This window comes from Tiliqua scincoides, chromosome 11 (genome assembly GCF_035046505.1).
Source record: "Tiliqua scincoides isolate rTilSci1 chromosome 11, rTilSci1.hap2, whole genome shotgun sequence".
Lineage (NCBI taxonomy): Eukaryota > Metazoa > Chordata > Lepidosauria > Squamata > Scincidae > Tiliqua > Tiliqua scincoides.
The window spans coordinates 17873803-17885553 of record NC_089831.1 but is presented as its reverse complement, the minus strand read 5'-3'; the positions used below and the strand labels follow the sequence as shown (position 1 = coordinate 17885553).

General features: G+C 44.9%; 1 protein-coding gene across 1 annotated transcript in view; it reads left to right on the top strand.

Annotated features, from left to right (window-relative positions):
* Positions 1–1718: 1718 nt before the first annotated feature.
* Positions 1719–11751, top strand: part of ARHGAP32 (Rho GTPase activating protein 32) — a 161829-nt gene continuing 151796 nt past the window's right edge. Inside the window, exon 1 of the mRNA XM_066639519.1 lies at positions 1719–1823. Coding sequence (XP_066495616.1) covers positions 1719–1823 — 105 coding nt within the window. The remainder of the gene's footprint in view (positions 1824–11751) is intronic.

Here is an 11751-nt window from a genome sequence, read left to right as displayed (position 1 = left end):
TGGAGGGGAGCACTTGCTTAGGAGATGCTTCCCCACGGACCACCAGAGAAAGCAGAGAACAGATCACCTGCAGCCACAGCTGGTAACGAAAGCAGCAACTCAGAAATCTTCTCTATAAATAATAAATCTGATAAATCCCTAATAAATATTTTCTAATTATTACAAATTTAATTGTGTGTTTTTTTTTTTGTACAGGGAGGTATTGCAGTGCACTATAATTCCAGTTTTTGCCTCAGTGGTCTGCAAGCCCCTAAATGTTGGGAACTGCTGCATTATAGTCTCTAATCCCTAGAGGAGAGGGGAAAAAAATAACAACTTGTCCCTTGTTTCCTATACTTTAGGTTTGAACAGGCAATACATACGAAGTTTTTATCCGCCAAAGCCATTAATTAAAATTGTTGTATTCTCATAATGACACGTTATTTGAACAACTTTAATTTTTCTAAATACTTGGCAAAACAAAGGTGCTGTTTTCGACATGTAAAGGTTTTTTGAGATTTCTACCATCTGAGAACCCTTTTTGCATAAAGTTGACTGAGGAACCCTGTGTGTGTGTGTGTGTGTGTGTGTGTGTGTGTTTTCAAAGCTGAGTATGGAATGCTGGTCAAGCCTGTTGAGCTTATCTTTCTTGCTTTGGATGAACTGTGGAATGTGCCCAGCTCATACTGGCTGAGCTGCCTCTCTTTCAAAGAAATGTTGTTCAGCGGTACTGATCTCGTAACTGAGGTGCCTGTATAAGCTGCTAACGAGCCCTCGGGTTTCCCAGACCATAGTGTAGAAAGCCACTCTTCCTAAGCCTTTAATTCTTAGTCTGCCAGGAATGGCAGCCATACTAAGTTTGACTTCGCCTTACTATGTCTCATTTGCCACCATATAAAATTAGCCCAATGGTTCCCAAACTTTTTGGCACTGCGACCCACTTTTTAAAATGATAGTGAATTGGGACCCACTTAGCTTAAAAATGTTTCACCCTTACCCACTGCTCAAGGCTCTGTTTTCATCCTTTTAACTAAGGTGGTGTGCTATGCCATTAAAGGTTGTTGAAATTGAATTAACTAAGGTGGTGGTGGGGCATCTTCTGGAGCATTTGTTGAGCTCCACGTTTATTGGATCGAGACCATCCTGGTGGCCTTGCTTTCCCTTTCATCAGGCCTTCAATAGGAACTGAGTCATGTTGGCTTACTCACATTTGGTTCAGTTTTGCTTTGCATAGAGCTCAATACATTTTCCTTGTCATCTGGGTGGGGGAAACTTCCTTATCAAGTGTTTTTTGGAGGCCTGCATCCATCGGATCAGGGCCATTCTGGGGGTGCTGCATTCCCCTCAGCCAGTTTGGCTACTCACAAGTAATGCACGTGTGGCTCAATTTCATTTTCCATAAGGGTTAATACATTTTTCCTAATCCTCTCTCAATTTGTCAGTTTCACTGCCCACAGTTTGGAAAACACTGACTTAGGCTGCAACCCTAAACACACTTTCTTGAGAGTAAGCCCCATTGAACAAAATAGGAATTACTTCTGAGTAGACCTGGCTAGGATTGTATCCTTAGAATATTTATGCCGGGACGAAAAAGAAAACCAATTTAAAAAATTGATATATATTTTTTAATGGGACGATATTGGGAATTGAGTATGAGTTGTATTTAAAGTGCCAGCTTGTGCAAAGTGGTTGAAACTTACTTTATCTAACATGAGTGCATCTCTTTCCTCTCCAGGATAATGAAGTCTTCTCTGCACACAGAAGAGGATGATTTTGTGCCGGACCTACAGAGAAGCATTCATCCTCGTGAAAGACCGGATTGGGAGGAGACTCTCAACGCAATGGTACGACATTCTATGCATTGTTTCCTACAGTTCTTAAAATGTTGTCCTCTGGTTTGATTTGCGCTTTTGGTTTTCAAATCACTGCATTGATGATCATTTATATAGGCCTCAGAATATTGAAAAGCATTTTGTCCTTTCCCCCTAGGGAGGAGGGAGTTGGTGGTGCTGCCTGGTGCTTCTGTCCCATTTATACATGTCCTGGAGCACGACTAGTGATCGTTTTAAAGGCTTCGTAATGTTGCAGTGATTTTCAATCTGCATTAACCTCCCTTTGCAGCTAGAATTCATAATGTGCTAGAATTTTTTTCCCCCCTAGCGGAAGAATGGTCCGTGAAACCTATTATAGAACAAATGTAACATTAGCATAATACGTATTAATCTGCTCTGAGCAAAGCTGGACTTTTGATTCTAGTATGCTTTGTTCTAGACTCTTCAAGGGGGTCCTCCAAATCAACAATTTTTTAAAAACTAAAAACTTCAATACTGTGGCAGTGTCTGTTTCATAGGCTTAATTGACAAATTATTCTCGTACAGTGCAGAGATGTTGCTGGAGACAGTGGCGCCCATGGCAGTGACAGTGTCGTGTGTCACTTCTGGGTTCTGCTTCCTGGGAGAAGGCACTGGTGGCTGTGACCCCACATCCAGCCACCCCTGCCCATTTCTTCACCTTTGGAGGCTCAGTGAGAGAAGGGAGGGGGTAGCCGGATTGCAGGGTCGAGAAACAGGAGGAGAAGGTGGTGGTGATGACCCTGCAATCTGGCCACCCCCTCATTTCTCTTATTGAGCCTCCAAAGGAGAAGAAATGGGGTGGGCAGATCAAGGGGTTGCCGAAACAGGAAGAGAAGGTGCTTATGATGGTGGCAACTCCATAATTCAGCATCCCCTTCATGTAACGATCAGGGCATGTGCCTTACTTGCATACACTTCTGGTGCAATGAGAGAAGCAGTTTAGGAAAAACAAAAAACAGCATAATTGCTACCAGCATGAATTCTGTTTTCTACCTTCTTTCCATATGTAAAAATATGTTCTGCTACAAAGTGGGGGGGGGGGGGCAATGCTTTCAGCATAACTTACCGCCTGTGCATGTCTGTTCAGAAGTAAGCCCCATTTTATAGTCAATGGGGCCCACTCCCAAGTAAGATTCACTTCCATAAGATTGCAACATTAGAACAGTCCCACTGATCAGGCCACAGGCCCATCTAGTCCAGCTTCCTGTATCTCACAGCGGCCCACCAAATGCCCCAGGGAGCACACCTGATAACAAGAGACCTGCAAGGCTTCCTGGGAATTGTAGTTAAGAACAGCCCCACTGGAGCAGGCCATAGGCCCATCTAGTCCAGCTTCCTGTATCTCACAGCGGCCCACCAAATGCCCCAGGGAGCACACCAGATAACAAGAGTCCTGCATCCTGGTGTGCTCCCTTGCATCTGACATAGCCCATTTCTAAAATCAGGAGGTTGCGATTACACATCATGGCTTGTAATGGATTTTTCCTCCAGAAACTTGTCCAATCCCCTTTTAAAGTCTTCTAAGCCAGATGCCATCACCACATCCTGTGGCAATTCTAACTGCCCTAACAAACTGCAACAAACTGCAAACCTAACTGCCCAATCCTATCCCCATCCCCTGTTGGCAGAACTAGCGGAGTCCCATTACTGATTGAATGTCTTATGGGGAAGTAAATGACAATAATGTCCTTTTACCTCTTCCAAGCCTCCCAATCCTCTCACCTCCTCCCACCTCCCCCTCTCACCTCTCCCCCCCTAACCTTCTTGGCACTGCTGCATTGGCAGGTGGGGAGAGACGATGGGGGAGAAGGGTAGGATTGGGCTGTAAGCTTCACAGCGTTAATAAGCCGTGTTGAGGTATAGTTCCCATGAAACAGTATATTACTCAGTCATACACAAGTAAGAGGAAATAACACTTTGCATTGAAAACCATACTTGCTAAAATAACACAGAGGTCATCCAGAATTAAGACTGAGTGTACAGAGGTGTACATGCCATGTTCTACATTTTGTTTTCCTTCTGAATGATCTTTGATAATTCACATAACGAGTATGGACCTTGGTTTTCCATTTGCAAAATTAAGCTAAGCATTGGCACACTTACTGCAGTGCATTTTATTAAAAATGAGCTTTTGTTTTCCAAGTATTGATGGTTGGGCTCTGGTTTCTCAGCGACGAGAAAACTTTGCAACATTTCAGGTGGTGCGCATTCTCTTTTTGTTTAAGCACAAGGAGTTCAGCAGTGCAGTAGACCTTTATAACATTGAACGCAATGTGTTGCAGAAGGTTTTTGGTTGCATAGCAAAACATTTGGAAGCAGAGGAGTGGCCTGGCTGGGCACATTAATATTTTGACATTGGCCACCTCTTCACACCAGAGACTCTTAGGGTGCTGAACATAAAAATGGTAGTTATCCCTACTGTTTGTGCTCCTCTGTGACATTCCCAAGTGGGAAACCCTGGCCTCTGAGCGGCCCGCTTGGAGGCAGGCTGTGCAGCATGGCCTTTCCCAGTTTGAAGAGACACTTGGCCAACAGTCTGAGGCAAAGAGGCAAAGAAGGAAGGCCCACAGCCAGGGAGACAGACCAGGAACAGACTGCACTTGCTCCCGGTGTGGAAGGGATTGTCACTCCCGAATTGGCCTTTTCATCCACACTAGACGCTGTTCCAGAACAACCATTCAGAGCGCGATACCAGAGTCTTTCGAGACTGAAGGTTGCTGCTACTACTGTGACATTCAGTATACAACCTCTCAGTGTGGAAGTTCAGTTTCATTATCTTTGCGGTGGATAAACCTAATTGCATCTTAGAATCCATCTATTTTTCTTTATGGCAGTTTAAAGGATATTTACTATGGGAGCACACGGTGCCATGGTAAATTTTGGTCAAGTAGTACTGATGACATTAGAATGATTCTTCAGAGAATTAATTAAATAAGTAATTTAGGGCCCAGTCGTATCCAGCCATGATGCAACTGCAGTGCAGTTCTCAAGCTAGGGGAACAAACCTTTCCTTACCTTGAGGAGGCCTTCATGACTGCCTCAACTATGGCAGGATACTGCACACACCCATTGGCATGGCTGCACCAGCACCAGCACCAGAAAGTTGGATAGGAGTGGGCCTTTAGTCTGGTTTTGACATGTTCCTCTCTTCTGTGTGTTTTGGAATTTAGGAGAAACCTGGATGGACTCAGTGAAATTTCTCATACTGAGTCAACAGTTAATTGGTTTAATTGCTGATGAGTGAGACCTTCTTGGTCTTATGAAACAGTGTCCCTTGTTGTACAGATGATTAAGTGGCTACTAGGAATTTTTCTGTTTGTTTGTACTGCTCCACCTGCAGTAACATAATACAATATTATTGCCATTTTGCAATTCTGAATTGCTTTCTATCATTCGGATGAGGTTACTTGTGCATTACTGGAAGTTTGGCAGAATTTATAGAGCCTGATGTAGAAGCATAAGAACATAAGAACAGCCCCACTGGATCAGGCCATAGGCCCATCTAGTCCAGCTTCCTGGATCTCACAGTGGCCCACCAAATGCCCCAGGGAGCACACCAGATAACGAGAGATCTGCATCCTGTTGCCCTCCCTTGCATCTGGCATTCTGACATAGCCCACCTCCAAAATCAGGTGGTTGCGCACACACATCATGGCTTGTACCCCGTAATGGATTTTTCCTCCAGAAACTTGTCCAATCCCCTTTTAAAGGCGTCCAGGTCAATCGCCATCACCACATCCTATGGCAAGGAATTCCACAGACCAACCACACGCTGAGTAAAGAAATATTTTCTTTTGTCTGTTCTAACTCTCCCAACACTCAATTTTAGCGAATGTCCCCTGGTTCTGGTGTTATGTGAGAGTGTCAAGAGCATCTCCCTATCCACTCTGTCCATCCCCTGCATAATTTTGTATGTCTCAATCATGTCCCCCCTCAAGTGTCTCTTTTCTAGGCTGAAGAGGCCCAAACACCGCAGCATTTCCTCATAAGGAGGGTGCCCCAGCCCCGCAATCATCTTAGTTGCTCTCATTTGCACCTTTTCCATTTCCACTATGTCTTTTTTGAGATGCGGCGACCAGAACTGGAGACAGTACTCCAGGTGTGGCCTTACCATAGATTTGTACAACGGCGTTATAATACTAGCCGTTTTGTTCTCAGTACCCTTCCTGATGATCCCAAGCATAGAACTGGCCTTCTTCACTGCCGCCGCACATTGGGTCGACACTTTCATCGACCTGTCCACCACCACCCCAAGATCTCTCTCCTGATCTGTCACAGACAGCTCAGAACCCATCAGCCTATATCTAAAGTTTTGATTTTTTGCCCCAATGTGCATGACTTTACACTTACTGACATTGAAGCCAATCTACCATTTTGCTGCCCATTCTGCCAGTCTGGAGAGATCCTTCTGGAGCTCCTCACAATCACTTCTGGTCTTCACCACTCGGAAAAGATTGGTGTCGTCTGCAAACTTAGCCACTTCACTGCTCACCCCTGTCTCCAGGTCATTTATGAAGAGGTGGATGGGAATCCTCTCCATTTGAAGCAGGCTACAATTCAATGCACTCTTACTTAAGAATAGCATCCATGGAAAGCATGACTTTACACTTACATGGGGAAGCAGTATAACTTCCCCATCTGGAAAAGGCAGCACTCAGGTGATATGGCTGGAAACACCACCTAATGCAGTCTCAGGTCTGCTGCTCCCCTTGCTACCCTCCCAGCCTTACTGTGGTCTTTGTGTGCTGAATTGAAACCCGGAAGTCCTTGACTTCATGCTCAAGTAAGCATGAAGTGGACTCTGCTTTTTGCTCATGCTAGCATGAAGCAGATCATTCTTGGATCGAGGGAGCGAGGTGGCAGCAGAGTGAGACTTGGGTTGACAGGCACCCTGAGTCCACCGCTCCCTTGACTCCTCAAAATCTGCTGCTCATAGCAGTTGCCTCAGCAGGCCATCCCCTAGCTGCACTGCACATAAATTTATCCTGCCTCAGAGCTCTGGCGCTGATGGAAAGTAGCAGAGATCATTTGCTGTAGTGATACGGCTTTATGGTGTGGATTAAATAAGCAATGGGACCAAACCTTCTGAAGCAGTTTGTCTTGCTGACTGAAGTGTGCCCTGGGCTGTTGTTCATCTGCCAAATCCCTCGCTGCTGGTTTAGTGAATCTCTAATGCAGTTCTTTTCTTTTTGACTTGCTGAATCCTTTGAGCATGAAATGCCTTCCTTGCATTTAATGCTCCCGATACCAAACAGTGTGTGTGTTTTTAAAAACATGTATGACTTTTATGCTCCACGCATAAACACCCACACAAAACTTATCCCCGAGAGAGAGGGAGAGAGAAACCACAATTCTCTCTAGGCAGATATTCGATATCCAGGCTATTCACAGTTTTGTTCACCAAATCGTTAGATTTGTGATTCTTTCTGAAGGTGAACTTGTCCTGGTCAATTTGTACGCATACTTGTGGTTTAGGGCAGAGGTTCCTAAACTGGGGAGTTAAGATGCCCCAGTCAAGGAACCTCTGTTGCTGCCCCCTTAAAGCACAGGGCGACAGCGATGGTGGTGATGTGATCACCATGATAGCACCACCATAGGGAACAAAACTTTTTTTTTTTTTAAACTCTCCTGGGGTTTGCTATGGCTCTCTGGAGGGTCCAGTGAGCCTGCAACCCCCCTCTGCAGGCCTCCCCATACCTCCAAAGTGCTGTAAACAGTGGGGGGATGAACTGGAAGTGGAAGTGGACCCTCTGGAGAACCACAGTGACCCTCAGCTGAGTTTAAAAAAAAATCCTTTTGTCCCTGGCAGCAGCGCAGTCATTGCAATTGTGTCACTGCCCCCTCCCCTGAAAGCACTTGCAGTGTCTAAACCTTCCATACAGTTTGGGAACTGCTGGTTTAGGGAGTGAATGACCCAGTCGGGTATTTAACAGTAAAATGTTATGGATGATGTTCTTTAGGAGGGGTAATGGATTTAGCAATGATTGGAATAGGTAAGCTTTAAACTCTTCAGTTCCCTTAGTAGAGAATCTGTTCCAGTTCTGGGTAAACTGTGGCATGAAACTGGTGTTTGGAGAGATGGAATAGGATGAGAATCTCATTCAAGTAACCAAATTATCAGAAAGATGACATGATATAAAATGTAGATCGGAGATGTGCCTAAGCAGTTCTCCTCTCTGAGCCAGGTTCTCATTCTCACCTAACATCTATCTACAAATGGAACTTTTGTGCTTTTTGGAAATGGATTTCAGTACAACCAGACTGTTTCCTGTTTTAATACCTACTATAATGGAACATCAATCTTCATGGAGGTGCAGTACAGTAAGAAATGTTTCTGTATAATATAAAATCCTTAAGGCCCCATTGCTTGTTCTCCTGAGTGAAGGCACACAGGTGCTTCTGGTTTCCTTCCCAGGGTCCAAAGCCTGAACTGAATAAATCTTGGATGGGTCATTTTTAAACATAAGGGATTGAGCATGTCTTTGGTTTGGCCTGGTTCTCAAATTGTGGGTGCGTTTTGCTAAAGCCAAGATCATGTGAAGACTACATTGTTTGAATTGGAAAGCAGCAATTATTATATCATTAACCAGCTGATTTTCTATTCAAAGTGATGTACACAAAATGAGCCATGTCTTGTTTAGCAGTTCAAGACCATGAATAAAGTTGAATAACACCAGTCATGGCACTCCTTTAAAGGTTTAGTCTCAGAACATGTGTATGATTCTTTTTGGTAACTGCCCATGGAAAAGCAGGTCAAAAAGACAAAAAGAAAAACTACTCCAGGTTTCTTAAAACATCTATTCAAAATCAAAAAAAGAGAAAAGATGAAATAAAACATTGCAGTGGCAGCAGATAAAGGCTTTGTGGGATTCATATGATTATGAACTGGAGGTTGTCCATGACTTTGTGTACCTTGGCTCAACGATCTCCGACACTCTTTCTCTCGATACCGAGCTAAACAAACACGTCGGTAAAGCAGCTACCACGTTTTCCAGACTCACAAAGAGAGTCTGGTCCAACAAGAAGCTGACGGAACATACCAAGATCCAGGTCTACAGAGCTTGCGTCCTGAGTACACTTCTGTACTGCAGCGAGTCATGGACTCTCCGCTCACAACAGGAGAGGAAACTGAATGCTTTCCACATGACACATTCTCGGCATCACCTGGCAGGACAAAGTTCCTAACAACACAGTCCTGGAACGTGCTGGAATCCCTAGCATGTATGCACTGCTGAAACAGAGATGCCTGCGTTGGCTTGGTCATGTCGTGAGAATGGATGATGGGCGGATCCCAAAGGATCTCCTCTATGGTGAACTCGTGCAAGGAAAGCGCCCTACAGGTAGACCACAGCTGCGATACAAGGACATCTGCAAGAGGGATCTGAAGGCCTTAGGAATGGACCTCAACAAGTGGGAAACCCTGGCCTCTGAGCGGCCCGCTTGGAGGCAGGCTGTGCAGCATGGCCTTTCCCAGTTTGAAGAGACACTTGGCCAACCGTCTGAGGCAAAGAGGCAAAGAAGGAAGGCCCATAGCCAGGGAGACAGACCAGGGACAGACTGCACTTGCTCCCAGTGTGGAAGGGATTGTCACTCCCGGATTGGCCTTTTCAGTCACACTAGATGCTGTTCCAGAACCACCTTTCAGAGCGCGATACCATAGTCTTTCGAGACTGAAGGTTGCCAATACAATATACAATTTATACAATATCAAAAGCTTGTTGAAACAGGACAATGAACCCCCATTAAATAATAGATAAAAAAACCAAATAAAATGGTTGGCTTGTTTTTTTGAGCAGATTTTTCTTTCCTTATTTTTTTTTAACCAAAATGAGAAATGCAGAAAGCAGTGTAATATGCTTTTATTTCGTTATCACGGTTTTCTCTCAGATTTGCTTATAGGACTGTGGCCAAGGGGTCAAACAGTTCCTCACTTTCTAGAACCTGTTTTCAGGTAGGACTGGACCAGAAAAAAAGACATGCCACCTATCCAGTTTTAGCCCAGCCAAGCAGCCCAGGTGGATACAAGGTTGAAGGTATTGAAAGTCACAAGAGATCCAGCAGAGAACTAACGGGTATTTTTTACATGTCTGGTTCCTGGCCTAGGTCATCCACCAAACCGGTTTCATTCCCAGAACCAGGCCAAAACCTGTTGCTGCTGCATCCTGTTGCCTCACCCTTACATCTGACATTCTGAAGTAGCCTGCTTCTAAAACCAGGAGGTTCCACATACCCACCACGGCTTGTAACCTGTGATGGAATTTCCATCTAGAAATCTGTCCAGTCCCCTTTCAAAGGCATCTAGGACAGATGCCATCACCACATCCTATGGCAAGGAGTTCCACAGACTAATTACTCTCTGGGCAAAGAAATGTTTTCTTTTGTTTGTCCTAACTCTCCCAACAACCAATTTTAGCGGTCATCCCCTGGATATCCGCTAAATTGATCCACCAGTTGGATCACTGTCAACTGCTCAAGTTGTCTTCAGGAAGTATATTCGTATCAAGATGCTTGGCCAGGGGGTGGGGTGGGGTGGGGAGGAGAATGTTTTGTAGTGATAGGTGGTCTAAAATTAACACTGTTGTCAATACCCTGGCCATAGTGTAATTACACTGAAATAGTATACCTTGTGTGGTCTGCAAGTTAGAAATTCAGTGTGTCACATGCGCATGGCTTTAACCCATTTTTGCCCAGCCTACAGGTGTACACATTTGATCCCTGTTGCGTAAATGCAACATTGGACAGAAATGGCTTAATTAATAGGCGTGCTCCTAATGAATTTGATGCAGTAAGAACAATCTTCTGGTGAGGTGTGCTTAGCTGGCTCAGTCTGTGTCCTGATAACAGGGTGTACACTGAAGGTGAACCTCTCCATTTCCTCCGTGTCTTAAATGCAGTAGTACCGAGGAGATGGGTACCGGGTAGATGGGACTCGTTAGCCTGGGAAGGCAGCTCATCTGAGAGAAGGAAAACTCTGATCCCAAACCTCCATTGCCTTGTGGCAACATCCAGTTATGGAAAAGGCTTCAGGAGTCAACCTCGAGGCAAAATCCAGAGCCGGAGCCCCTGAGGCAGTTCATGGCTGAACACAGTCACATTCTGGCAACTCCTGCGACGCCGCTGGAACCAACCGTATTGGCCTCTGGCTTTCCATTGGATCATTTCAGCGACGTGGAGAGGGGGGATTTGCTGCATGGGTAATAGTCTATCCTCCATATCTACTTTACCCAGGCTTCGTGCACTGGAGAGGACACTCTGTTCCAGAACCACTATTCAGAGCGTGATACCATAGTCTTCCGAGACTGAAGGATGCCAACAACAGCCGAGGAGCAGAGTTCTCTCAAGTGGGCCTCTGATAGTCTGCAGTTTACACCGTGCTCACTAGAAGTTGCTCCTCGACTGGCAACCAGTTCAGAGACACCCTAGTGGAGCTAGTTGATGAACAGTGTCTTGAGAACCTGTGTTTCCTCTCCGAAAGGAGAGGCGTTGCCTATTGAATCAAACTCTCGCGCTGGAGCATAGGGGAAATGTTGCAGTTTTTTAAGCAGGACTTGTGCATAGCAATTAAGACAAGGTTCTGCAGCTGTCAGATTTTGCCATCACTAAGCAGCCTAAAAATAAAATCCTGTTTTCTGCATGGGCTTTTATTTCCCTCCCCAATGAGACGTGTAATTGACAACTTCTGACAGCTCACGCAAAGCTGGATCTATTAACTTTTTTTTTCCTCCTTCAACTTTTCTAAATGCAAGAGTATATCTCATTGTTCAGCTGAGCTGGTAAAGACTTTGAGCTTAGCTTGCAGCCTGTCAACTCCTCCCCAAGAATGCTGCATCTAGCTCATGGTTTTGAGAATTCATAGCTTCCTTTCTGTCTCAACCAAAGTTGATATGACACCATTAATTGGCTATTAAGAGCATTGGCA